This window comes from Hermetia illucens, chromosome 1 (assembly GCF_905115235.1).
Source record: "Hermetia illucens chromosome 1, iHerIll2.2.curated.20191125, whole genome shotgun sequence".
NCBI lineage: Eukaryota > Metazoa > Arthropoda > Insecta > Diptera > Stratiomyidae > Hermetia > Hermetia illucens.
In genome coordinates, this window is record NC_051849.1 from 61,345,020 (window position 1) to 61,372,062 (window position 27,043).

The 27,043-nt window shown below is 41.7% G+C and overlaps 1 protein-coding gene across 12 annotated transcripts in view; it reads right to left on the reverse strand.

Annotated features, from left to right (window-relative positions):
- The window catches only part of LOC119654824 (probable nuclear hormone receptor HR3), a 449,138-nt gene that overhangs the window by 102,070 nt on the left and 320,025 nt on the right, over positions 1–27,043 (reverse strand). Inside the window, exons 1-2 of one of the 12 annotated variants that reach the window (XM_038060409.1) lie at positions 5,676–5,795; positions 1,033–3,931 (exon numbers count right to left, since the gene is read on the reverse strand). The exons of 3 other annotated variants lie outside the window; for them this stretch is intronic. In XM_038060409.1, the coding sequence (XP_037916337.1) occupies positions 1,033–1,852 (820 nt within the window). In that variant the 5' untranslated portion in view covers positions 1,853–3,931; positions 5,676–5,795. Of the gene's footprint in view, positions 1–1,032; positions 5,796–14,509; positions 14,541–27,043 lie in introns of those variants that run through there. 8 more of the 12 variants (XM_038060441.1, XM_038060433.1, XM_038060425.1 and 5 more) reach the window with 8 other exon arrangements.

A 27,043-nucleotide genomic window follows, 5' to 3' on the forward strand; every position in this document is an offset into this window, starting at 1 on the left:
GGCAGAAAAGTTTATTTCAATGGAGGAATGATTGCCAAACTTGAAGACCAGAGATAAATTGTGGTACAAAAAGGCATCGATATGATGGAGGAGCATTGAAATAATTCTTGAAGAAGACTATACTAGGAGAAATGCATACCGAACCTAGCCAGAACCAGAAGTTGCCTAAATACATGCTATGAGCTTTAGATTAGTGAATCTCTGAATAAGAAGGCAACCTTCAGGTATCGCGATATAAAGAAACGCATTACTTTAAGAATATGCTCAAAGTGATCCACGTGCCAACAAAAACAAGTGGCCAAATCTTTAAAAGAGATTGAAGAAGCCTTGAAGTATTCCACCTAAATTGTTGCAGAGTGCCGATAAATCACGGGCTATACTCCTTCGTCATTTTTAAAGTTTGGGTTAAGTAAATCCTATCTAATGACTGAGGGTGATTTATCGAATTCATAAAAATTGCTGCCTAATGTTTCCAGTGAAAGAAGGCGATCGAAGGGTGGAATTGCCTGGATGAATTGAATGCTTGAGACCAAGGCGCGAATTTGGCAGTCCCGTCATTGAAGAAGAGCTATTAACAATATTACGTAAATCCGCCGGTTAGAATCTGGATAGAGTATATCTTATGACTTCCTTGCAAAGCTACTTGTTTAAACGGTGGGTTAAAAAATATTTCAGTAATTTAATTAAAGGAATTCTTCAGACTGATAGTTGGAAACTTAACTGTGTGCATTAAAGACAAGGCCCAATACACAAGAAATGGGATGCAGTTAAAGGAGGGCCAAGCCTCACTCTCTACAAAATTTCCATCAAAGTTCAATAGGATGAAAACTTTTTGCAGAACAAAATAATAAAAGAGAGATTGATTCCGACTATTTCACCATAGTTGCAATCAGATCTCAGGTATTTGAATCATAAAAAATCCCTTCCTTCGTGGAATCCATAGGAGAATGATGGCTCCTGTTTTTTCTAGATACAGAACTAAGAAGACATTTCATATGCCACTGAGTACGGAGTTAGTTCTACCATACATACCTCTAATAGAATTAGCAGTCTTTTTCTCGTGTTCAATAGCACTAACTATTGAATTTGAACTTTGTATCGAGGGTGGCGGTGTTGTACTATCAACAGAATCAGGTGCTGAACAAATGCTGCTCCCATTACCGCCGCCACTACTCAATCCACCATCGCTACCACCGATACTGGTCAATGACGTGGCACAACACAACGCCGGACTGAACGGTGATGACAAATGATGATGTTGATGGAGTTGATGGTGATGCTGTTGGTGTTGTTGAAGATTATGTGGATGATGATGTGAATGCAATTGATGTTGTTGCTGCTGATGCAGCGACGATATTGAACTTCTTGAAATTGTTGTGTCCACTGGTAAACGTATTGGACTTGAAACCGGTGATGTTGGTGTTGTTGATGATGAGGCACATAGGCGTAGAGTTTTTAAATCTATCGTTGGTTGGTTGCGTTGTTGATGACTCTGATGGTGGCCCTGTTGCGATTGGATTCCTGACGATGATGTTATACTATTACTGCCCGTCGATGAGCTTTGACTGCGCTGGAACTGGTGTCGCAATGCAGCTGCATCGAATAGGGCGCGAGCTGCATTTTGTTGTTCCAGCAATGAATGCGCAGCCGCCGTTTGAGCGACTGATCGATGATGCAATGAATGATGATTCAGAGACTGCTGGGGATTCTGTGGTGGCTGTTGATGCTGTTGGTATTGTTGGTGATAGTGAAAGGCCGGCTCAATCTTAATATCAATGTTGTTATTGTTATTATTACTGTTTGTCGAATTTGCCCAAGTCTGATTAAAGAACTCTGAGAACTCGTTATCCATCGTTGGTGAAAGTCATTGGAGAAAAGTTAATTTGCGCTGAATAAACCAGTTTATAGATATCATCCTGTACTTTATGCACAATAATTGAATACACTAGGTTGGATAGAGCGTTCTCTTGCACACTATAGCCGGAAACATTTTGTTCTCGGGAATTTTTCGCACTCTCTTGTCGTATTTTCTTATTTTAAAAGAAATTTTTTTATAGCACATCCGTTGTGGTATTTTAGCACAAACAGGATCACTCAAACTTTTTTAAAATATTATGAGGTTTTGTAGCGGTTTATGCGTCTGCTGGAATGGAGAGCAGGCCAGAAGAAAAGAAGAGAAAAAAGGAAAAACAATACTAGAACGAGCGTAAATATTTCAGGATATTTCTTTTACTGAAACACCATTTCTAAAATGACATGTTACTTCACTATTTGATGAAAATATTCAAGCCTTTATTGAGTGCAGCAAGTTTAGTAAAGTTAGCACATCTTGATCGAACACTGTCATGTTGATTAGTGAATGTATTTCAGTAATTCATTGTGGAATTTGTATGCGATTTCGTCTGAAATTTTTGTATTTGTGTTGGTTTTACCATGCAATGGGAGTTTGAATTTTTATTTTCTCATTAGGTTTGCAATTTTAACGGAATAATCGATTGAATTGGTGCTGATCGATCAATAATCGTGAAGAGGTAAGTGGAAGTGGTAAACTCAATATAAAGATAGTGAGGGTAAAGGCCAATTTGCAGCTAGGCATAAATGAATGGGCCCTGGCTTTATTAAAAAAGTAGTCAGCTTGTAGAGTACTACTGAATTGGGGAGCTTTCAGGAAAAAAAACGTTCAAGCAATTAATACACCTCTTCTGCCAGTTTGATGTTTTTATTCAAGCGAAATCCTCCTTTGTGTTTATTGGTAACAAACTTAACATGACAAGAACATTCTTCTAATGAATATAACATTTTACGATTGACTCATCTGATTTGAAAGTGTGAAATTTACCAGTTACACATGTGATAATGGTTATGCTTTCCAAAGATAGCTGCAGGTCATTTCCCTATATGACGCAATACTTCCGATGAATCAGCTTTTTTTTTAAAGAAACTGCTTTGAACACTGGCCAGCTTTACTAGCTACGGGAAAAGAATTGTGGTTTTACCGAAAATTATTGTGCAAGATGGTAATGTAATCATCCGAAAGAATTAATAAAGAATTTGCATCAGAGTCAGTAGATCGACGGCCCCGAAAAAATTATCAAAGAATTTATGAACCCCTCCTGAAATAAATTCATTCAATCACCTACCGTCATAACCCATAATTATTTCTCTTATCACCTGCCCAAAAGCACACTATCACGCTTCACTGCGTATAGAAAGAGTGTGTGCGCCCTGAGTCTATCAAAAAATCGTTAATCTTCAAAAACTATGTAAAAGCGACAATAACACGCCATAGATAACAAATAAACGAAAGTAGAGATTAGCAGCAGGTCATAAGCCGATAGCAGAGCTCGAGTCTATTCTTTCCCGTTTAGATAACGCGTGCTATCCCATCTGGTCAGCGAGCAACATCTATTCCAACTCCCCCTATAGGATCACGCCGGCCATTGCACGAAAAACATCAAGAATGCAAAACACTTTCCATCAGACCATCTCGTCGGCAGCGAATCGAATCCCACCATTTGAAACGCATACAAAGACCAAATGTTCTAAAATTAAAGTTCAGAATTTCGTTTTATCACGTCTCAGGTGAATTTTGGAAAAGCAAAATTAAAACATTTACTGATTGGTTTGACTTGAGTTAAAGAAAGAAAATAAACAGGAACGATCACAACATTGAGTGAGATATTAAAGGAAGGCCTATTAGCAACCAAAAGCTCGCTTTGGTGGCATCCAGGCCACAGCAGAGTTCGCGCTCTGCCTTTCTTATGGAAGTGAACGAACTATCACAAGACTACAACGACAAAACATAGAATTAGCATCCAAAATTTCGCCTGAAATGCTCGAAATAATCCAAAATGCAACTGGTGTCCCATAAGGCAGCATGTTAGGTCCACCACTGTTTGCTTCGCTCAGTGAGTGGTTTGGGTCCTTGATCCTGGAACATGAGACACACGTTAGCGGGCACGCAGAGTACGCACTTGCAAAATAGAATTATTGCGAGTCGATCCGTAGCGGAGAAGAGCCGTCGTTGCTGCTTTTCCCGCGAGAATAACGTCCGCACTTGATTCAGGCACTTTGATATGCACAGATGCAGTTATCTCGATCACAAGATTTTCGCACAAATGAAGGGGATCCCGAGCAATAAAGATACAACTGATTTGATAAGAAGAACACACGCACGGCTTAATTGTGTTGTCCGCAACCGCTGCACTACGCTTATTGACCGTTAATTAATTTTCGATTTTGAAATGCGCGCCTTCAGCCGCACTAGCACTTTCTCTGGAGGTCGTGTTGCGCCGCGCCACACCGTTTCGCCGCTGTTTGGGCCGATGATTCTCAAGCTCAGACCCGGCAAAAGAATTTTTATACGAACGTCCGTTCAGTCGTGCTTGCATGTATATATATTTTGCCGCCCGCGAGAGATGTCAATGAACTTTTTTTCACACAAGTATTTTCTGATGTGATATCCACACATCGCACACACTAGCCACATAGGGGAGTCGCGTCGCACCGTACGTGCTTGTGTGACCGACCGCGCGCCGCACTGCGCTGTAATGGTACGGACACTCGTCACGTCTCCCGACTCCACTTTTCTGTATGCGAACACAATTCCGTTCAGGACATTCCTCACACCGATATTGACCACGAGTCCTTCTACTTTTATTGCGGCAATGGCGAACAATCTCCTTATCATCGGATTTTTCCTCCAATTCAGAATTTGTCTCGAGTTTTTGTCGATTTGTGAGATTTTTTTATTCAGACAAACACAATCACAAGAATCCTCCTTGCCAGGACACGTGTATGCAATGGGAGGGGGTGGTTTTTAGCCTATGCACAATTCACACTTGATTTGGAGCTAGGTGCGTGTCTTGGATAGACTGCGTTTTCTCAGTCTTCCGCCGGAACCATTGCATGAATGAACGAATAATTAAGGCTCGACAACCAACTCAAACTGTATTAAAACTGCGTTGATTACCACCGACAGAACACACTTCTAAGGGAAATTGTAATAAAACTTAACTTTGAGTAGGAGATTTCCGACCTATCTAAGGACACTTCAGGCGCTTTCCAAGCGGCTCGGGATAAAACTCGTCCTTCCGCTTTACTTAAAGTTACTTGTTCCTCGATTTCAGACAGAAAAGACAGCAAACAATCTTTGGTCGGTTCTCGAACTGTCTGACGAGCGAAGTTACATTCGAACTAGGAAGTGACGATGACGATAAATTCTCCAGAGTAAAAAAATGGGAAAATAACCAACGAAATGCTCTCTCGTAGGGTGGCCTGCGCCACGTTCCGCGTTCTCACGCTTGTTTCCTTCGTGACGTCAGACGTACATAAGGAAGAAGAATGCACATTCTATGACGGAAGCATGAACCGGCGATTTTCCCGACTCGGCGCGACGTGGGAGGGACGCGAAGCAGGGGTAACGAACTCGAAGGGTAACACTTTCAACGCGGTGCCGAAACCGGGTGACACAGTACATGGGGCCGCAAGAGCGTAAGCCACTTGCACGGGCTAATCTTCCAGATTACAACGAACTCTTCCCAAATTAATCCATGCAAGCGCCTTGGCGATGGGGCCGGTGTAGGACACAAGGAATCGGGGTGGCTGGGATTGATTGGCGATATTTGGTAGGGAAGCAGCAACGACCATCTCAAGAACGCCATCGACCGACTCACAGTGCCTCAGACCGCGGTGGAGCACGGCAAAATGGATAGAGCAGAAACTGAAATTCTTTGGGGCAGCCGCACGTTTGTCGCTCGAGAAACTGTCCGACGATTCATCCAGCGAACAATCCAACGAACCATCTGTGCCTGAGCCGTGCCTACGCTGCTCCCATATACCAGCGGCAACGCGATATTCTTCCTATGTGGCTACGGCGAAGTGGCGGCGATGGCTCCACAACAGCTCCACCAGCAAGCTCCACTCATCGTCGACGAAAACGTTAACGTTCTTACTGTTGTTGCCGTTGTCGCGTTGTTGTTGCAGAGTAGCCTGCAATCGATGTGAACATATAACACATAGTGCGGTGGAGCGCAGCATAGAGCTCCACACTCAGCCACGGCAGTCGGCCGCCCGGTCGTTGAGGCCATTGGCACATATTTGCCATCATGTTCTCGGCTCTATTTTGTATATAAGTGACGTAGAACGTGATGTTTGCACACGAGGGGCATCAGCGGCCACTGGCACCGCTTTGCAACAACAATGGGAAAATACCGATGACGATGAAATGGGGAGCTTTTGGGTGGGAGCTTTCCTCCCCAAGAAGTGGCAGCTCTTCGCGACTCAGTCACTCAAGAATCGGATTCATTCTTGTGCGAGTTTCACGCCGTCTTAGACGGAGCAGATGCTTCAGAGCATGTTAATGTACGCACCACCTGCCGAATGCGGTGCAGTGCAATTGCAGCCGCCAAGGACTCTTGGCAGGTTTTATAGAATTCATTTTGGGGTAATTAGGAGTAAACATTTGTGTTCCCGACGTAGTAGTGCAAATGAAGTAAGAACGTTTCCCTTGCAAATAAAAGTTCCCCTTTTGGAGGGAAGAAGCTGCAGATCTCCATTCTTTGAAAGCATGAAATGTTTCAAAATCTTCAATTCTGATTTCTAATTACGATTTTATATCAAAATATTAAATTAAATTTGTTTTACTATTCCTTCCTTCGCTCTCTAACGCAATAAATCCGCTTGCAAAGAACATTTGGACAGATTTATTCATCTTTTGCTCCCGCACCTTACATATTGTGTAAAGGAAGGGACATTAAAAGGGATAATCAAACATCAAATTTATTAGTACTATAGCGGCACAACCACGACTTACGATCAACGAAAGTGTAAGGAAGCAGTTGATACCGGAGGAAGGGCATTGCAAAGAGTTTCCTAAGCATTCAGTGTTAAAGAAGAAAATAGTAAGTTGAAATGAAAATAAATGGAGGATCTAGGGTGGTTATGGAGGAATTAACAAAAGTTCAAATTTTAAACATAAGTATATAAAACTAGAGGCGATTTTAGTGTATTAAAATATCAAAGTTGACCCATTATTTGAATTCGACTCTGGTGCTATGATTGTAGGGAAGAAGGAGAAATTAGCGGAGTGAACTCGTGGAACTTAAAGGGAATCTTTTTTACTTCCATCTCCAGCAAAACAGATGGAGAAATTCATTGTGAAAAATGTGATAAGATGCTTAAATATTCAAATATCAGAACCAAGGACGAAAAATATCAGCGACCAATAAATATTGTAACGAAAGGACGCCATGCATAGGTAAAAGTTTAACACATACATAAGATCTAACAATAAGGAATTTGTTTTCTGATAGAACCAGAAGAGATTATATTCAGAGTTCTTTGACACGTGTACAGGAAAGGATTCACAATTTGTCAGGACCAACAAAAGACCTGGTTTGTGACTGAAGGAGTCTTCATCCAAATGAATTCGCATAGGCAAATTCCATGCCTGAAATCGAATTTGCTGAATTAAAAGAAAAAGTTGACGTAAAAAAGACACACACTTAACTTATGACGTGTTTTGAATTCAAAGCCTTGTACTTGAGCCCTGTAGGCAGGTCAAACGCATTGGCGCCATTAGTTTTTGCATTCTTGGTTCTTTTTGCGTTTGTGGATAAGATCAGATTTTTGTGAACTGAGAGAAGTTAAAAGAACACCCAGAGAGTACGCCCAGTGAGACGAAAAAAGAATGGACATGTTTTTAGTAAGTTTTCAGTGCGAAGACCATAAAGTCTTCCTAGAATTACCACCGGATGGAACTCCTATTGACCCGGTGTAAGTTCTGTTTTATTCTTTACTGGGTTTTTTCCATATTTCACCATTATAACATTATCAACAGCTGTGAAATTAGGGCCATGTTGAGTACATCTGCCTGTGAATCTGTTGGCGATTTTTTATAATTTTAACAAGTCAGTACATACGTACATTCATACTAACGACGCAAATGGTATCCGTACATATGTATATTATATTGTTTACAATCTGCAAGCTTAGCAAATAACTAAAAAAATAAAACTGAAACGTCCCCATATATAAGTCCCCGTATATAAGTTCACTTCATATCATCATATCGTCACACAAGTCTTTGGGTGCAACTTCTATAAGTTTGTTAATAATAGAACTAGTTCAAACTTTCCAGATTTCTGTCCTATATTATTGCCTATGTTGATGTACCTCTGAGATGGACCTAACGGGGGTTATCCGGCAAATTTATAAAACATGGTAACATACTATTATTAACTTTTTCTCTGCATCACTGTGATTTTTTTCAGATTTTTCGGTTGGATAGGTTCTGAGAACGAGACCTATTTCACTTTTTGGGGCACACATTTTCAGCCTTATTTCCCCTATGTTTCAAAATATCAAAAATAAGATCAATTTCGAGAAGGTGTAGGTGAGAATTGTGAACCCCCACACATGTGGTAAATTACATTGCTGCACGTTGAACTTAAGTGGGGTCCCCATATAACTGGAAGATGGCAGCAACATTTTTTCTCACCGAATGTGGAGTATCAAATAAAAGGTCTCGATTAATACTTTTTGAGCCAGATAGCAGTTTTGACATTGGGCACAAAGCCAAGGGGTGCAGGGCCCGAAATGGGACACTTACTTGAAGGACCTATTCTCAGAAACTACCCGGCCGAAAAATCTGAAAAAAAACATGGTGGTCCATGTATTTGGTATCTAGGTTTCAAAATGCTCTCCATTATGATATTTACGCAAATAAAGCTAATAATAGTAGGTTATTATTGCATATTTTGAAAATTTGCTGCAAAACTAACCTCAGTTTATTCTAGATACATAATAATTTCGTAATAATACAGACTTTAGTATGAAGCATCATACTGGAAAGTTTGGTGGGAATCCTACTATTATTAACAATGTTACAGTAGGTCAAAATTGCTTCTTTCGTGAAAAATTTCTGCTTTCTGAAAAATAAAATATCAGTACAACATGGAATTGAATATCTCGTATATTCAACGTACATATATCATACTACGAGCTATGTATAATGTATAAGTAAAAATTAATGTAAAAATATCAACAAAACCGTTCATACCTAAAGCGCCGAGTTTCCGGCTTGGTTGTCGAGTACAATGGTGTTTTGTACCATAAATATTTGTTAAATAGTCAAACAACAAAGAATATTCCAAAATATTTGCATGAAGTAATTTGTCAAAAGCGAAAAGACGTGTAGACAAACGATTATCACCATCGAATTTTTGAACAAACTTGCAACGAAGCCACTACAAGGAAGGTGTTTCAGCAGCTAAGGTGAGGTGACGGAAAAATTGAAGATGGCTCTGTGATGTATCAAACCCCGAGTATAAAAAATGATTCTAGGATGGAATCAAATGTTGACCTAAGTGGATGAAAGTTGCTAGGAATTATTTAAAGGGACAAACTTAGAAGTCATTAGCTGCCATTCTTTGCGGGGTACAGGTCAATCTCTGGCTGAAATTGAAGAATGACAGATTATTTTATAAAATTTATATTGAAGTAGCCATCGGTGGAGACACCCTTAACTTCATTCTAAAAGCGTAAAATATTGCAGTAGTATATTCACTGGGAAAGACAATGACAATGATATGGTGATCGGAATTATTGTTATCTTAGTTATATTAGTATTAAGGGATCAAATGGGAGTGAACAACTAGCGAATAGACCACCAAAATCTGCCATGATAAAGATTACGGGGTTTGGAATTTTTCTGCCTTCACCTTTTTATTGGGTTAAATACGCTCAAACATCCCCAGATTCATAATCAATAGCGGTCTTGTATAAAAACAAAGAATTATTAGAGCAAAATATGGTTATGGAAGGACAATGCTGGGATGCTGGGATAATAGAGTGAAATTAAAACTTTTTTTAAGAACCATATTCTTACGATTTCAGAAACTTATAGCGTTCTTAAACCTCAAATCGAAAATCAATAGGCTTTCTGGTTTCCACGTCGGACGCTGCTTTCATGAGAGATGGGTCTGACTGCGGTATAGTTGGTCACGAGGTAACGTATGTCTTACGTTTTTCCTTGAAAGAGAGTAGAGTCTTGGTTGCTCAACTTTTCAGGCCATCAATGTGACTTTTAGAATGAGTACGGAGAAAGTTTCTATCATTATAGGCTCTCTCGATATCTGTAAATTACTCAAACAAACTGCGGTATCGCATCAACTAGTGGGTAAAGTACATGCCCTTGCTACTGACCCAATTTTTAAGTGACTGAAAATTCTATTGTGCGGATCATGCGAGGCATCCACTTAACAACTTGCTCGTAAGGCCCTGGGGTCTGGTCTTACCAGATTAGTTGAACAGGAACATTGCTATAGAGAATGGGAGGTTGACTTTCTGGTAAAATCATGGGTCAAAGGACCATCCTGCTCTAACATTCACGCAACTCTATCTATAATTAAACCGGAGGCGACACGTATACCTACATGTTCTGACGAGAAATTACTGAATCGTCTTCAGACCAATCACACATAAAATAAAGCTTTTCTTAAAAGGTTTGGCAACATAGACTCGGATAAATGTAGCACGTTCAAGGTTAGGGAAACCAATGAACACATTTTTGGGTGTAGGGATTATGCCCGATTTCGGATTAAGTGTAGATGGTATAAAAAGTTTTTTAACCTCAAACGAATCTCCTTGAACAGAAACCCTGCATGATTGATGACCCTTTACATTTCTTTAAGGAGATTAGAGTCAGATTATAATACATATAGGTTCTTTTACATTTTAGTGGCAGACCATTTCCTACCCTCCCTTTCCCTTTTCTCTGTATCGACCTATCGCTACCCCGTGGCGTTCGAACGGTTCGCTGTGGTTAATAGAGTCGCGGAGAAGTTATTCGACCCACACCGTGTCAGTTACTTTTTGACTAACGAGCAGCCTCGTCAAGTTTCTACACGACTTCTGGTTTTGGGTTGGAACCTGTTTGGATGGAAGTCCCGACTGAACCGATTCGGCCGTTTGAATGGAAACCGCAGCCAGGTGTTCTGTATCTCAACACTCTATAGTCTACAATACATCCTGTTCACCATTACCAAACCAAGATAATGACTAAAAGCACTAACCTTATTTGAATATTACCAAACTCAAATTAATTATTACCAACTCAATAAGGACTAAACTTCCAGAGGTCAAACAAAAATCAACAACAACAAACCTCAAGGACGTTTTTCTCGAAGCAACGTTTTCAAAACCGGGCAGCAGTAGAACTCGAAGAGTTCTCACCTGCTTGAAAATCGAATTGAAACTTTTTCATTTGATTATCTAGGGAAGCGCACACGATTTTAGCAATTAATTTTTTTAAATCACTTTTTCAAGTAGTTTTTTTTTTGCCATTTTCTTTGAAAAAATTCTAAAATGAAAATCGTGTGTATTTCGCTGGCTACACTTATTTTTTTCTTACTCCTGAAAACTTGCTATAATTCAAACAAGTGAATTACCTTTTTTTGGGAACTCCAAACAGATATAACCCCTTAAAAAAGTGATGTGTCCCATCGGTGAATTTGATCTTTGGCAAGTGTATCCATGGGTTTAAAAAGTAAAATCCACAAAAAAATAGAAAACCATCGACAAAAATTGTTTCTAAAGTCAATGAAAGAAAAATTTTGTACGATCTGCTAAAGTGTAAGTTTGAAAATATAGGTGGCTTACCGGGAAGGAGTAAACAACTCATTTTATTAGCGCGATATAAGGTCTAGATTTCGCAAGAAAGTATTCGCGATGGAACAGTGAGGATTATGGAAATGAGTTGTGGTGAACGAGTTCAAAATCAAACGTTTGGGATCGAATGGTTACGAGTGGATGTGGAAAACTCGCATCGAGAAATTGCAGCCAGGGTGTGAAAAGCCAACCCTTAAATTTTGGCTGAGGTTCCATGATAATGTGTGATGTATGATAATCACAGGTGTCCTCGAGAAGGGGGGCTGCAACGACGCACATTGTCGTTTTGAGGGTCGAAAGCTCGTCACCTGTAGGAAAATTTGACGTGAATGCTTCAGACATTGTCTTCCAGTAAGACAATTCTTGTAACCATACTGCCAAATTAACAAAAGCGTGGTTTAAAAATAATGATATTATAATTCTTGAGTAGCTCATATAGTTTCCAGACATCAAATCCACAAAACACCTACGGCAAGTCTTAAAAAGATCGGTTACTGGAGAGACGGGAAGTAATGAGCAACTGTGGGCAAAAGTTTTCCTTATATGGCAGGACATTCCCCCGAAATGTGTGCAGGAATTGTGTTGATAGTATGCCAAGAAGAACTAAGGCTGCACTAGAAACAAAAGTGAATACAGAATGTATTGATGGCGAATAAGTTCTCAAATGGAAAACTGAGCACGCAAGGCTTATAAAAGCCTTTTATTTAGTTGTTTGTTTCTTGGTATTAGCACCAAATGAAGTGAAATGCATTATATAGCTGATGGTTATGTTTAATGAAATAAATAAAAAAAACTTCTATACGAAAAATGTGGAAAAAAATACGTTTATCAATGTTGAATAAAGAAGCATGATCGGTTTTAAGATTAGCTGTATATGTCAATAATTAAAGTCAATGCCTCGTTACTATTTGTTTGACGTCTGTTTTCATCAGTCGACTTTCTACCTTTTCTCGTATTTTAATATGGATAAAGTATTGAGTAAAGATTTTCTTTTGACATTTTGTGTTGCTAATGACATTTTGTCTGCTGATGCATTCAACATGTTGCAAAAAGTCTTTGGGGAGTCTGCTCTGTCGAAAAATCGGGCATACGAATGGTATAAATCTTTTGAAGTGGCCGTACAGTTGTAGACAATGTGTATGGACGCCATTCGTAAACCTAAAAAAAGTGAAAGAGAGATAGCTAGTAAATTTTCCATTGCGAATGGAACTGCTCAATACATTGTGATGGAAATTTGCGGATGAGACTGTCATCTCACAACACCTGAATTTGGTGCAAAAACAACATCGAAAGACGGTTCCGGAGAACATGATTTCTGAAGCGAATCATGACTCATCCTTCATGAAATGCATAATTTGTCATGGATCAAGGAGTTTGAAACCGAAAAGACAGAATGCGACAAGTAAGCTAAAGGCCATTCCTTTGGCTACAGTGCATGAACGAGTGGGTAAAATACTGGCTCACGTGTGTAGCTTCAAATGGATGTTATTTTGCAGGAGATAAAGTGAAGTTGCCTGAAAATTAAGTTGTTTTTGCTTTACTCGTAATTCCCGGTACTTTTCAATCATAGGGTATTTCGTAGAGCATCTATGAATTCTATTTCATAGTCATGGTCATGAGAATACGCCCCCTTCGATGGTTTTTTTTAGAAACCAAGGGTATCGTATAATCACAGAATACTATAATACTGCAGAATATTACATAACTACCTATGAAACCTAAGGTTATCCGAGAACATTAGCTGTCGATTCTCTAAGGAAGGTAGTTAAACACACATCTTGGGACAGCGCTACTTGATAGGAAGATTCTAAAATAGTTACCTAGCATGCGTTCGAAAAAGACTTGATAAACTGGATGAACTTTTAAGCAAACTTTTGGAAAGACCATATAATTATTTACGCCCAGAATCTTGAAATGCGTGATGCATCACATTGTGAAAGAACAAAGTAGTGAATTCTATTAAACGAGTTTCACATCACATGCACGGCAAATAACGAACGATTTTGAATGAACCATTAGTATCAAACCAAAAGGCTACCCGAGCAAATGTTAGACGATGATGGAGGTAATAAAACATTCACAGGGGAATTGATAAAAGCATTGAAAAGACACTGCTGACGTAAATGCGGTTGATGAAGGAACATTAAATTCTAACAGGTCACCCACAAGAAAAGACTTTTCTTTCATATAAAAACTAATACATACATTCATATCAAATGGTCATTCCAAATAAGTTTGTTGAACTTAACCACTGCAAACACCTTACATCATATAATTGTTATAATCGAATTAACATTCCTTCTGTAAAGGTAAATTCACCGAATAACATACGCTAAGAGCACTATTAAAGATAACTTTTCCAATGTTACTGTAGGAGCAACTTTTGCAGTCTTGAATAACTAACATAATATCAGAGTGAAATTATGCGGTGTTTCCAACGATTAATTAATTGAAATAATAAAAACTTGTTGTTTCTTTTTCGTTGGTGTGTTTGTTGTTTGCACTGATGAAGGGAACAAGTGGTTCCCGAAATATCGGTATTTGCAAGAATAAATACCCACACCAACGAAAAAGAAACAACAAGTTTTTATTATTTCAACATAATATATTTATTATTCTGTTTTTTCTTGCCATATTGAAAAAAATGAATTCAAATGAAATATAGTACATATTTGCCTTGCTAAGTAGAAATGATCCAGCGATTGACCACCTGATGCTAAATTTATACGGTATGTATCTTTTGCTGTAATTGTTTACGCAGATTAAAGGTTTCGGGTCTGTCCCCTTTAATACTACATATGTACAGATAATTTGCAAATAAAAAACTATTTATACTTACAAACAGGTGTTAACATCTACCAAGGGGGTTGATAAATACCTGCAAAAAAAAATAAAAAATGTTATTAAAATTTTTCAATATACATGAAGCTTGAAAATTTATTAATTAAATTCTGTTCTAGAACGAACTCTAATAAAGATAAGAAAATGTTTACTAGAACGCGTCATAACTGTAATCAAATATATTATAACAATTCAGTTAAATGAAAATTAATATTTGGTTGAAATGTAGGTCTATTGAGAAGTATGAAATTTTTCCATGATTATCGATGCTAGAAATAAAGTTTATTTGAATCTTCTCAACCAAGAAATGAAAAAGACTCGATAATGTTGTACTTGATTTTGAAAGGAAACTATAACTACGGTAACTACCAATTTGCTCATCTATTAACCTAAAGAAAGCCCCGACCTAGTAACTTTAATTTACATATACAGGGTGCGGCAGCATAGCTTCCTTTTTTAAAATGCGCGCCACGGAGTCATAGCGGAGCGCTAGTGGTTTCGTTCAAGAGGGGATACTGTAAAGTTTTGTCCCGACACGGTTCAGTCGCCATCATGCGTTGGAATAGTGAGGAGCGTGTCTTTGCCGTTGAGGATTACTTTTCAAGCGGATGTTCGGTTATTGCAACACAGCATGCATTTCGGAATCGCAAATCAATTGTTACATGGGTCACTACATTCAGACAAACTGCAAGTGCGACAAAAGGAAGAACTGGAGTCCCTCGACCCGTTAGATCACCTGAGAACATTGAAGCAGTGAGAGCGTCAATGTTGCGATCGCCACGGCGTTCTGCGCGCAAACACGCATCTGCCCTTGGACTATCCGATCGTTCTGTGAGAAGAATTCTCCGTGATGATCTTCATTTTCATCCCTATAAGATGGCGATAGTGCAGGAACTTTCAGAACGTGACTTCAATTCTCGGATGAACGCGTGTGAGCTTCTTCTTGATGTCGTTCCCAAGAGTGCTATTGTTTTTTTTAGCGATGAAGCCCATTTTCATTTGTGTGGGTCGGTTAACAAACAAAACATGCGCTACTGGGCTGACACCAACCCTCGGGAATTGCATCAAAAGCCTTTGCATTCACCCAAAGTCACAGTGTGGTGTGCAATTTCCTCAGCTGGAATTATTGGTCCCTGGTTTTTTGAGGAAAATGAGGTTACAGTGACAGTGAATTCGGACCGGTATGTAAACATGCTACAGCATTTTTTTCCCACGGCTACAAAATTTGGATTTGGGGGAAACTTGGTTCCAATAAGACGGTGCAACAGCACACACTTCAAGAGCATCAATGGCTGTTTTGAGGAAACACTTTCCAGAGCGCCTTATCTCAATTAGAGGCGATTTGGAATGGCCGGTTCCCGAAATATCGGTAATTGCAAGAATAAATATCCACACCAACGAAAAAGAAACAACAAGTTTTTATGACTTCAATGTACCTACATTATAAAAAATAAATAAATATTTTCCGATGCATACAATAGTTTTTATTGAGTTTTGAAAAAAGGAAGTTATGCTGCCGCACCCTGTATATTAAATATATCAAACATAAGGTGCCGTGCGTTGCAACTTTATAGTAAACTATTAAAAAAAATCCTGAGCCAGAAATGGAAAAGTTTGAATTTGAAATGGAAAATTCTGGAACGGGTTTGGAAAAGTCTGAAGTTAGTTTGGAAAGTTCTGAAATTAGTTTGGAGGACTCTGTATTGATTTGGAAAATTTTGAATCAGACTTGCAGAACCAAGATATATATTATATATACATATCGGCGTATATTTTGCTGAAGGCTTTTTTTCTAATCCATGTAGACTAATTTGAAAGGTGTCAAGACGTTCGAAGATGCTAATTTCATGATGTCGCGTTGTTTGACGATAAGTATCCCTACGCAGATGTGCCAACCTCTGCAAAGACCGTCCTAAAAAACAAATGCGTTTCGGCAAATCCTTACTGTTGAAGCATTTGAAATAGCAAAGATTCAAAATAAGGGAAATTGAAGGATACATCTCGTAAGGCAACCTTTTGCAGTAGGTAGGTTGCCGCTGGCATGCAACAAGATGAAAAATTTCTGTATTTTCCGTATTTCTAAAAAAGTAAGATAAGTACATTTTTCTCAACAACATTTATTATTGTTGCAATCGTTTTCCCATGGTTGAAGGGGTAAAGCACCAGCCCCTGGTTCAAATTCCGGTCGTCATGGATGTCTAGGTTCTCGGTTCTGTGAGTTTATTAGTCCCATAATATTTGAACCAAGTCCAAGTGGACTTAACAAGTGACGAGTACAAAAGAACTTTGTCGTCTAGAATTAATTACCTTGTGTTTTTTCATCTTCAATATGTCTCTTACATGTAGGAAATCAATCGCGATACTTTCACTTTATAGAATCTTGATTTCGTTCAGGGAAGGCAACGATTCCGTGTAAAAGTCATGTTAGCCCTTGTTTACGTTTTTTCTAATAAAAAATCAAAATTATGGAAATATCCTTAGGGTTTTTGTGAGAGAGACAAAGATCGTTGTGTCATCCATAAACGAGTAGTAAACAGATTATCGTCAACATCACGTGGAGACATACTATATATCAGGAACAGTAATTGTCCTATATGCTTCCTTGGGGAACACCTGCTTTAATGGGATGATCTTCTGCTAGCCGCTTTTATGTTTCAATCGAAACGTCCCACACTTTATATAACAATTGAAGATATTATATATAATTATAATCAATTACTTTATGGTTTTCTCCAAAGACCATTCGACCTTTGATTCTTGTAATTTTTCAAATATATTGAATAGAGTAGGAAGGAAATTCATCATACGGTATGGTTTTACAAGTTTTCAAAGAGAAAAATCCGCGTGAGCTACTTAATTTAAAATATTCGAGGTAGTTCTGCAGAGTTTTATCGTATCTTCGTAGAATAGCTTCTGCTTTGGGGAACACTAAGCTGTCCACCTCAGTGGAAACTGAAGTATGGGTGTCGGTCCTATGAAGAAATGAACAAGAGTTCTTGAAGCCTGGACATCATAACCTAAGTAAATTAATTCGAGCCGCACAAATCCGTGTCTAAAAGTTAGTATCATCTACTTTGATGATGAAAATGTCTCCTGGCCACTACTTGATACAAAGACCTATAAGTTTTAAGTTTAGGTTTTCATGGATAATACACAGTGACCCTGGTCCTTCAGACGCCAAACCAGCCATGATGCTGCGCCATGTTTAACTGCTGGTTTTCTGCACATTAATTGCGGGGCATCAGAAGCAAAAATTACGGTTTTTACAGAGCTCTTCTATTTTATTAAGAAACTCACGAGCAGCAGTTTTTCAGACTTTGCAGCAAGACCTTATCGTTTCACTGTCTGTGTGTCACATGTACTTTTCTTCAAAACGGTTAAACTGATCCGAATCAAATTTGGTGGACATATGGGAATTATAAAATCCCACGCATACAGTGAGTGATATAAATTTTCAGAGAAAAGGGGAATGTAAATTTTTTTCTTCGCATATAGCTGTGTGGAGTATCAAATGAAAGGCCTCGATTCGTACTTTCCGAATCTGATATTAGTTTTAACGTAAATTGTAAAGTGCGCGGATAACGAGCCAAAATTTACTCACTTAAAGTAACACAGGACTCATTTTCGGAAACTACTCAACCCAAAAATCCCCAAAAAATCAGGAAGGTGCGCTCATATGAAATCTAGGCCACAAAATCTGTTCTATTCCGACATCTTCTCCAATAATTTTACCAATATTATATTGCCAACTTTTAGAAATTGACTGAAAAACTCCCTTAAGTTAAATCCTAGGAGTACCAAGCATTGAGGGCTATGTCTCGTATACGCATGCCAAGTTTCATGGAAATCTGCCTATTAGTGCCAAAGTTATAGCAGTTCAGTCTTATCAGGAGAATTTACTGCATCTGAAGCCATGCAAATAAGATGGTGACGTCATAATTAACGAGAATCTATGGTTTCTTCCTTGGAGTAAAGTGAAGAAAATTTCGAACAATTTGAGGATGAACTGTTACTATATCTTTATTCCGAAATTTTTTCCAACGGATACTGCAGTTGTATATGAGTTGTTAGTTCTGTCCTTCAAAATCTGTTATTTAATGTGCTCTGACAGGATTCTTGCCATAAATGCAAAAAACCCCCTCCCCAATTCTGTCCAATTTTTTTTGGCTGTGGTAAATGTTATTTTTTTTGTTTTCCGGTAATATTTCCGTGTAACATAAATGTAATAAAATAATAACATATTATAACTCCGCCGAAGCCGGTCCCAAGCCCGGTTGTGAAAGGAGGAGGGATGGATAGCTTCAGTCTGAATGGCTGTACGCCACCGCAGCGTCTCAGGGGGTAGGTGAGGAAAGTGCAGGAACTTTGCAGACTTGCAGATTACTCACTAAGGAAGCTATCTACACACCTGGCAGCTAGGGATAAAATGCACCACCAAAAAATGAGAAGAAGGAGAAATTTAAGGTCCGGTACGGATAACCGGCGGGAGTCGTCTGACTTGGTGACTGGGTCGGGCTCTCGTAATGGACAGCACGGCGTCGAAACCGCTAGTCGTGGGGCGGTTCGACGTCTAGGCGCCACGACGACCAGGAGCACAGCTCCGCCTGCTGCAGCTGTTTCGCCACAATCTGTGGCGACCACTTCAGCAGGTTCGCGCAGGAAGCGGATGAAATGGACTGAAGAAATGAACCTCTTCATCATCCGCTCCTACTACGAAATAACGGCGGGGGCGGGTATAACATCTTACCGCCCCTTGTTGCACCAGAGATTCGTCGAGCGCTTCCCGCAATTCGCGCACGTGACTGTGCAGCGAGTCGCAGACCAGTACCGCTTCATCACTCGCAGTGACACAATCCCGGCCACCATCAGGGAACGTGTTTGACTTGAAGTCATCGGGGAAACTGGTGACCGAGAGTCGATGGGGGCAGAGGCGGCGGCATCAACAACACCACGCCGCACTGCAGGCAACAGGTTCAGTACTCGCCGAAGCACTCTTCTCCACCGTCCAGCTGAGGTTTCCGCTGAAGTTCGGGACGAATTCCAAAGAGCGTGTATAGAATTCTCGGATATGGATCCTTTGCATAGACCAGGTATTCCCAGGCTCTATGCATCTCCAGCAACTCCGGGAATTCTATCTCAAATCAATGATGAAATTGCATCTCGACTGTGTGCTGATATGTCGCTGCTGCAACTACAATCACTTGTGTATTGTGGTGCAGTTGCGGCTATCAGATTGCACGGTCAGAAGATTCGCTTTCGCGTTATTGGTTTGAGTGACAAAAGAGATCCACCATGGAAAATTCGTCTGGAACGTCGGCGGGACTCACTAAGGCAGGACATTGCTAGACTGATTCAGATCAGCACTGGCAATGCCAGCCGACGGGTGAGAAATAAAGTGCAGAGGGTTTACCGGAACTATGCCATCCCCTGTGAGACATCCGTAGTTGAAATTCTGGACACACTAAAACAGAAACTTTCTGTCATATGCAGTCGGTTACGACGGTATGGCGAAAGTTATTCCAGACGTGTCCAGAATGCAACATACGCGAGGAACCAGCGGAGCTTTTTCAGATCTCTCAACGAATCCCAACAGAGCGCCCAGACAATACAGTTCTCGGTGACGGAAGCGAAAGAGTATTGGGGTGGACTTTGGGGGTTACCTGCCCAGCATGCTGAGCATGCTGAGTGGATCACCGCCGAAGGCACCCGCCATGCCAATACACCTGGCATGAATTTCGCAGATGTTACCGAAGAGGAAGTTCGACGAGCTATAAATATCTCGAAGAACTGGAGAGGCCCAGGTCTGGATCGGGTGCAGAATTTCTGGTATAAGAAATTTACCAGCGTACACAGTCGGTTGGCACGCAGTATAAATGAGGCCATGAGTCGGCCGGAGGAATTTCCACCTTTCCTCACTGCGGGGATTACCTACCTTATCCCTAAGAAGGACACGGTGCAGGACCCCGCAGACACAAGACCGATCACTTGCTTACCAACCCTCTACAAATTCATCACGTCCATTATTAGTGGAAGGATCAATGCGCACCTCGAGACCAACAACATTCTGTCCGAGGAGCAGAAGGGCTGCCGAGTTGGGTCAAGGGGTTGCAAAGAGCAACTCATTATCGACTCGGTAGTTGTAGGACAAGCAACTAGAGGCCAGAGAAACCTCTTCAGTTGCTATATCGATTATGCCAAGGCTTTTGATAGCGTTCCGCATACCTGGCTAATCGACATCCTACATTTGTATCGCATTGATCCGAAACTAATAAAGTTTTTGGCCACCACCACCTTGTCAGTCTGTACATCTGAGGGTGCTAATACCTCAGAGCCCATCCGTATACGGAGGGGCATCTTCCAGGGAGGTTCATTGACTCCCCTTTGGTTTTGTATGGCACTGAACCCCCTTTCATGGCTACTGAATGATGCTAGAGTGCATGGTTTTGCAATAAAGTATGGCCTACGTGCTAAGTGCGAACTGGCACACTTGATGTACCTAGATGACATCAAGCTGTATGCTGGTACTGACGACCATCTTAGAAGTCTGTTGCGAATAATAGACATGTTCAGCCGTGATATTCGGATGGAGTTTGGATTAGACAAATGTCGAATCCAAGCCATTCGCAAAGGTCATCACGAGCCGCATGCCGGACATAGCATTGGTGACCTCCACATCGAAGCTATGACCGAGACAGACTTCTACAAGTACCTAGGAATTCTGCAAGGAACCCATGCACGAGTTGGTGATCTGAAGGAAGCTCTGTTGTCCGAATTCCTGCGACGTGTAAAGCTGGTGCTGAAATCGCATCTCTCGGGGAAGAATAAAATAAGCGCGTTGAATGCATTCGCCATCCCTTCACTGGCTTATGCATTCGGAATATTGCCGTGGACGAAGACCGACCTGGAAAACGTCCAGCGGCGGATACGGACAACTATGTCCAAATTCCGAATGCATCACCCAAAGTCTGCCGTGGAGCGGATGAACCTGCCTCGTGACATCGGAGGTAGGGGCGTGGTTGACGTGGCGGCACAACATCATCGCCAAGTCGACTCGCTGCGTGCTTATTTTTACAGTAAAGAGCAGACGAGCCCCTTGCATGCGGCTGTCTGTAAGGCAGACTGTGGGCTGACTCCACTTAACTTGAAGGATCGATCTTTCAATCCTCTGAGCGGGGTGAAGTCGGACCAGGAGCGGATCGAGGAATGGAAGTCGAAGGCAATGCACGGTAAACACGTCAATTGTCTTTGGCAGCCATTTGTCGATTTGCATCTGTCGAACAGATGGCTGTGTGCTGGGGAGCTCTTTGCTGAGACGGAGGAGTTCATGTGTGCCATTCAGGATGGCGTGGTCGCCACCCGAGCTTATAAAAAGCTCATCATGAAAGAACGGGTGGAGAACGACCAGTGCAGAATGTGTGGTTCGGCGTTAGAGACGTTGGACCATCTCATTTCTGGCTGTACTGTTATGGCACCGGTGCAATACATCACCAGGCATAATGCTGTATGTAAGGTTATCCATCAAAACCTTGCATATAAGCATGGGCTGATCACAGGAACATGTCCGGTTTACCGATATGAGCAGCAAGCAGTACTTGATAGTTCTGCTTACAGCATGTATTGGGACCGGCAAGTTCTGACTGATCGCCATACTGCACACAACAAGCCTGACGTACTGCTAGTTGACAAGACGGGTCGCTCTGCGTATATTATTGATGTTGCTATCCCCCATAATAGCAACATTGAAGGGAAATACGTGGAGAAGAAGGTGAACTATGAGCTATTGGCTCGGGAAATCAAAGAAATTTGGCGTCTCGAGCGGGTGGTTGTAGTTCCCATAATATTGTCAGCTACAGGTATTGTACCTAAATCCCTGACGGCTTCCCTTGATGTCCTGGGACTTTCGCACAGTCTGGTTCAAACCATGCAGAAGTACACCATTCTGCATACGTGCTCGATGTTGCGGGGAGTACTCGACGGATTCTCCCACTGACCTACCACCGGCCACCACCACCAGTGCCCCTTTCGTTTTTAAGTAGGTAGGATCGTCCGAGCCTAAATGCTTGGCACTTAGTGCTAGTATTAGGTAAAATCCGGCATCTGCCGAGATTGTGATAACTCGAAATAATAAGAAAAACGTGGATAGGCAGTTCCTAACATAATATAGTCATAAAACTTTTATACCTCAAGCACCCAGCTTCCGGTACTCCGAATTGAGTTTATCTTTTCCTTGTGACGGGTGTTTGTATCAGTGAATCAGCTATGCCATATCTCATTACATTTCGCACGTTAATATACATATATCAAAATTTGTCAAATTTGCGGTATTACCCTGTATTTGCGGTAGACCTGTCCCATTAAAAATCCATTCCTTGTCAGAAAACTAGAAAATGTGTGAATTTGCGCCGCTTTCTTCCTGTGGATCCTAGACGCTTCAGGTGTGAAAGGTTTTGTGTATTTCTCTTATAAAGATAATTAAGTATGCATTTGTCCCATTAGTACGTAGCACGTAATATATGCATATGTTATGTGAGAATATCCACATTCAGGTGATATTGGCATTCAAAGTCTTGAATTTGCAAAAAAGCGACAACTTTGACGTATTATAACTTTGCTAGTAATAGTGCGATTTCCACAAAACTTGGTAAGATCATGCTCCATGTTGGGAGGAACTTAAGGGGGGTTTTGTTGCCAATTACTAAAAATTATAGTAATATATTATTATAAACTTTATTTGAAAAGATATAGGTATGGAGGGAGCCTAGCCGCTATATAGGGGCAGACTCTTGATTTTTTCCAGATTTTTCAGTTTGGTAGTTTCTAAGGAAATGATCAATTTCGGCCCCCCACACTCCCCACCTTTCCAACAAATTTCAAAACTAATATCGACTTCGGAAAGTATTAACTGAGATCTTTCATTTGATACCCCACATGACTAAATTTGATGATAAAAAAATTTACACCCCCGCTAAAAGTCAATGTACAATTATGTAACTCACTATATGCGCAGCAAAAAGGAGACTCCGCAGCGCTATAAATAAAATCAAAGTTCGCGGCTGGCAGAATCTTGTTAACGAGGTGAATGAGGGCGACAAAGTGCTCGAGAAGCTCATCAGGGGTAGACTCGCTGAAGCGATCCGTGCTGCCGGGGACTTATCCGCTGTGGATGCTGTTATGGAGGTCGTAGATGCGGTTAATCTAACCGAGGCACACAGCCGCCGATCTCGACGGATAGTGCTCCTCATAACGCTTGGTGTCAGAAATGCCTTCAATTTCATAAGATAAGCAGATATGCTAGGCACACTAGAGAACTGCTTTCACGTGCCAAGCTATCTCATCCGGATATTGAGGGATTATCTGAAAGACCTATCTCTGCTCTATGAGACGCTAGAGGGCCAAAGGAGGATGGAAATCACGTCGGGAGTAGCACAGGGATCCATCTTAGGGCCGGACCTCAGGAACGCTTCCTACGATAGTCTGCTGAGACTCGATATGCCCGAAGAGTCGCGCCTGGTCGGTTATGTAGACGACGTTGCGGCACTTGTTGCCGGATGCACTGTTGAACAGGCGCAAAGCAGACTTGGCATATTAATGCCACTGGTAAGCGGATGGATGACTGCTCACGGTTTCAACCGTGCGCTGGAAAAAAACGAAGTAGTCATCCTGACTAGAAGGAGAATCCCGAACCTGCGTCCCATATCGATCGGCGAGTTGACTTAATGCTCTACTCGAAGATGAGCTTCTTCGAGCAAATCAAAGCAGCAGCGGACAGGGCTGCAGCTGGAGTCGCAGCCTTGAGTCGGCTAATGGGGAATGTCGGGGGCACTATATCAACTAGGAGACGTCTCCTCATGGGAGCAACGCAGTCGGTTGTTTTCTATGGTGCGGAGGTATGGGCTGATGCCCTTGACAAGGAGGTGCACCGTAAACGCCTCCCTCAAGTGCAGAGGCGGGGAGTTTTGCGAGTGGCGTCTGCTTATCGCACCGTTTCTGAACCGGCTGTGATTAGTGATCGCGGGAATGATTCTCGTTGCCCTCCTTACAAAGGAGCACAAAGCTATCTACCGCCGTACGGGCTAAAACTTAAGAGAGGTGGTTGCCCGTGAAGAACGTCAACGCACCTTTTCCTCTTGCGAGATCGGGGATGGCCTTCGCCAGCAACTTTATGCAGACATAGAAGAGCTCTCTCCAGACAACGTTGTCAGAGAGGTGCTGAAGAGCGCGGGATCATATTGCGCATTATGTTCGAGCTCTTTTTATTGCGAAGAAGATTGAACTTGACCGGTGGAGGGATCGGACGGTAAAGGGTTCCCTGACCTAACAACAACTCCCTTCCTCCCCTCCCCTCCCGTTGGTGAAAGGAATTCCCTGACTTGAAGGCTCCCAAAGCCGGAAGAGCGGGAGGGCTAGCCCGAAGTTCCTTGATGACAGGGAGATGTTTAGTTGGTAGTCCGCCAGCGTGCTGTTGCGGAAGCCCAACACTCTGTACGTTTTACACAAAACCTTAAAAAGGAAAAAGATTCAAATTTAATCTAATCAGACATAAAATCCACTTCCATGAGGGATGTAGAGCTTCGCTAAACAGTTGCTTTTTATTGTAAGGATTGCTCGATGTACCTGTAATAGGGTGAAATATTGAGAATTCGTATTCATTTTAATTATCCTTCCTTCTAATTTTTTGCTATTTATTAAAAGAAATCTTGAGTCCTTATTTGCATTTTTTGCATCATATCAATACGCTGAAGGCCAATATGAAAGGTAGCTTCAATCTTCCAAAACCGTTAAGCCATTTGTGATGGATTTCCTGGATCGCTCAATGTAGAGAGTCATGCTATCATCATTGCCTACGCCACTCAAAAACAGTCCGAATGAGTAACAAACCAGAAGTATAATGTCAATGTCCTTTATCAAACAACATTCGTTCTGTGGATGAAGCCATTAAACCGCCCCCAGTGGGGGGTGGCGGCGGGCAGAGCAACAATAGCTTCTCATCACGAAACTTATCGTACAATGTTCCCGCACAGCCTATGGTCCGCAGCGCAATAAGAATAATAATAAGAACATTTATCCACGAGCCGACAGCCCTTGCTGGCCCAATCCGTTTATATTGTAATAAAAATTCAAATTTTCCATGCTGCCCCTCGCCCCAAACAAGGAGCCCGCCCCCTCCGCAGGGCTGGAGTGTTTGAGGCGGCAGTAGGCTCTGCGAGAAGACAGAAGAAGGTACTGTAAAATCGATTGCAAAAACCGTTGCTGTCTACGGCCTGTGAGACAGTAAAAATGCCGATGTGTCGTCGAGGTACGCAGGGTGGAAAGCTCCCGGAAAAATCATTAAGCCCACGATTTATGTCATGGGAAAATCACGTTAAACTTTGTTGCGGTCGTTCCGCCAGGCTCCTGCCTTCGTTCGCAGGATATTCCGTGGTTATGGGCGATGACGTAAAGTATTTATGGCAGCAGATTTAAATTATTGACTTTTGATGGTATCGATTGCAGCGATTGAGCGCCTCCGTGAAAAGCAACATGGAGATGGGGGTGCGGCCAATAAATAATGGAAACCGCGCCACCCGGCAAGTTGAATATTTCAACGAGAGCATTTAATTTAAAATTTTGTTTTCCCGCGTAATTTCCACAAGCAAGTTCCCATGCATTGCATTTTCAACTTTCCTCAAAGTTTGAAATTCTTCGGCAAGAATGCTATTGTGGGTGGCGATGAGAGACGAGAAGCTCCTGCTCGCCCCATTGTTGCTCCGCTCTAAGCTCCAAGAACCGTTTAATCTTGGGCTAGCGAGCTTTTGCCCGATTGCACGTGTGTTTGTGCTAGTCTTGTCGGAATCCCATTGAGTTTGCCGTGTAAATACACAACAGAACATGTTCGGGCTTCATCAGCGCCAGCGGTCATTGCCCCCTTTTAGAGATCTCGCAGTGGATTAGCAACGAAAACAGAGAACCAGTGCCGTTCTGAGAGCCAGCGCACGCGAGAGGATCCAGCGCGAGAGCGGGAGAAAGAGCGCGTCATTCTGAACTCACTCAGCTACGCCGGGTTGGTGCCCACATAAAAAATTACACTTCGATTCTTATCAGGCTCTGATAAGGCTCGATTGCTGTACATAAGAAAAATTCGTAAGCGCGAGGCGCGAACGGGCTACCGACCGGCCGCGCTGCTGGTGTACGTGGCGAACGACCTCAAGGGGGCAGGGGCCGGGGCGCGCAGTAATTCATTTTACGCCACAAATGAATTCAGGGGGAGAATGACTTCATGGAATAATCATTACATTGTGATTCGGAGCTTATCAGCACAAGTCAGAGCCCTCTTGGCCGGGTATTGGCCACCGGCGGGTGCAGATGGTCACTGTGCACCGCGTGCGGCGGTGACGAAAGCAGCGCCAAGAAATGCGGAAGAACGGAAAGCAAAGCAACGAGGGAACGTCGACCTGGGCATCAGCTGATGATAACGTAACTCGCCTGCAGCGAGATTACGCCAATGCACGTGTCATGATAAGAGTTGCCACTCTTGTTTTGGGGATTTCCTTAT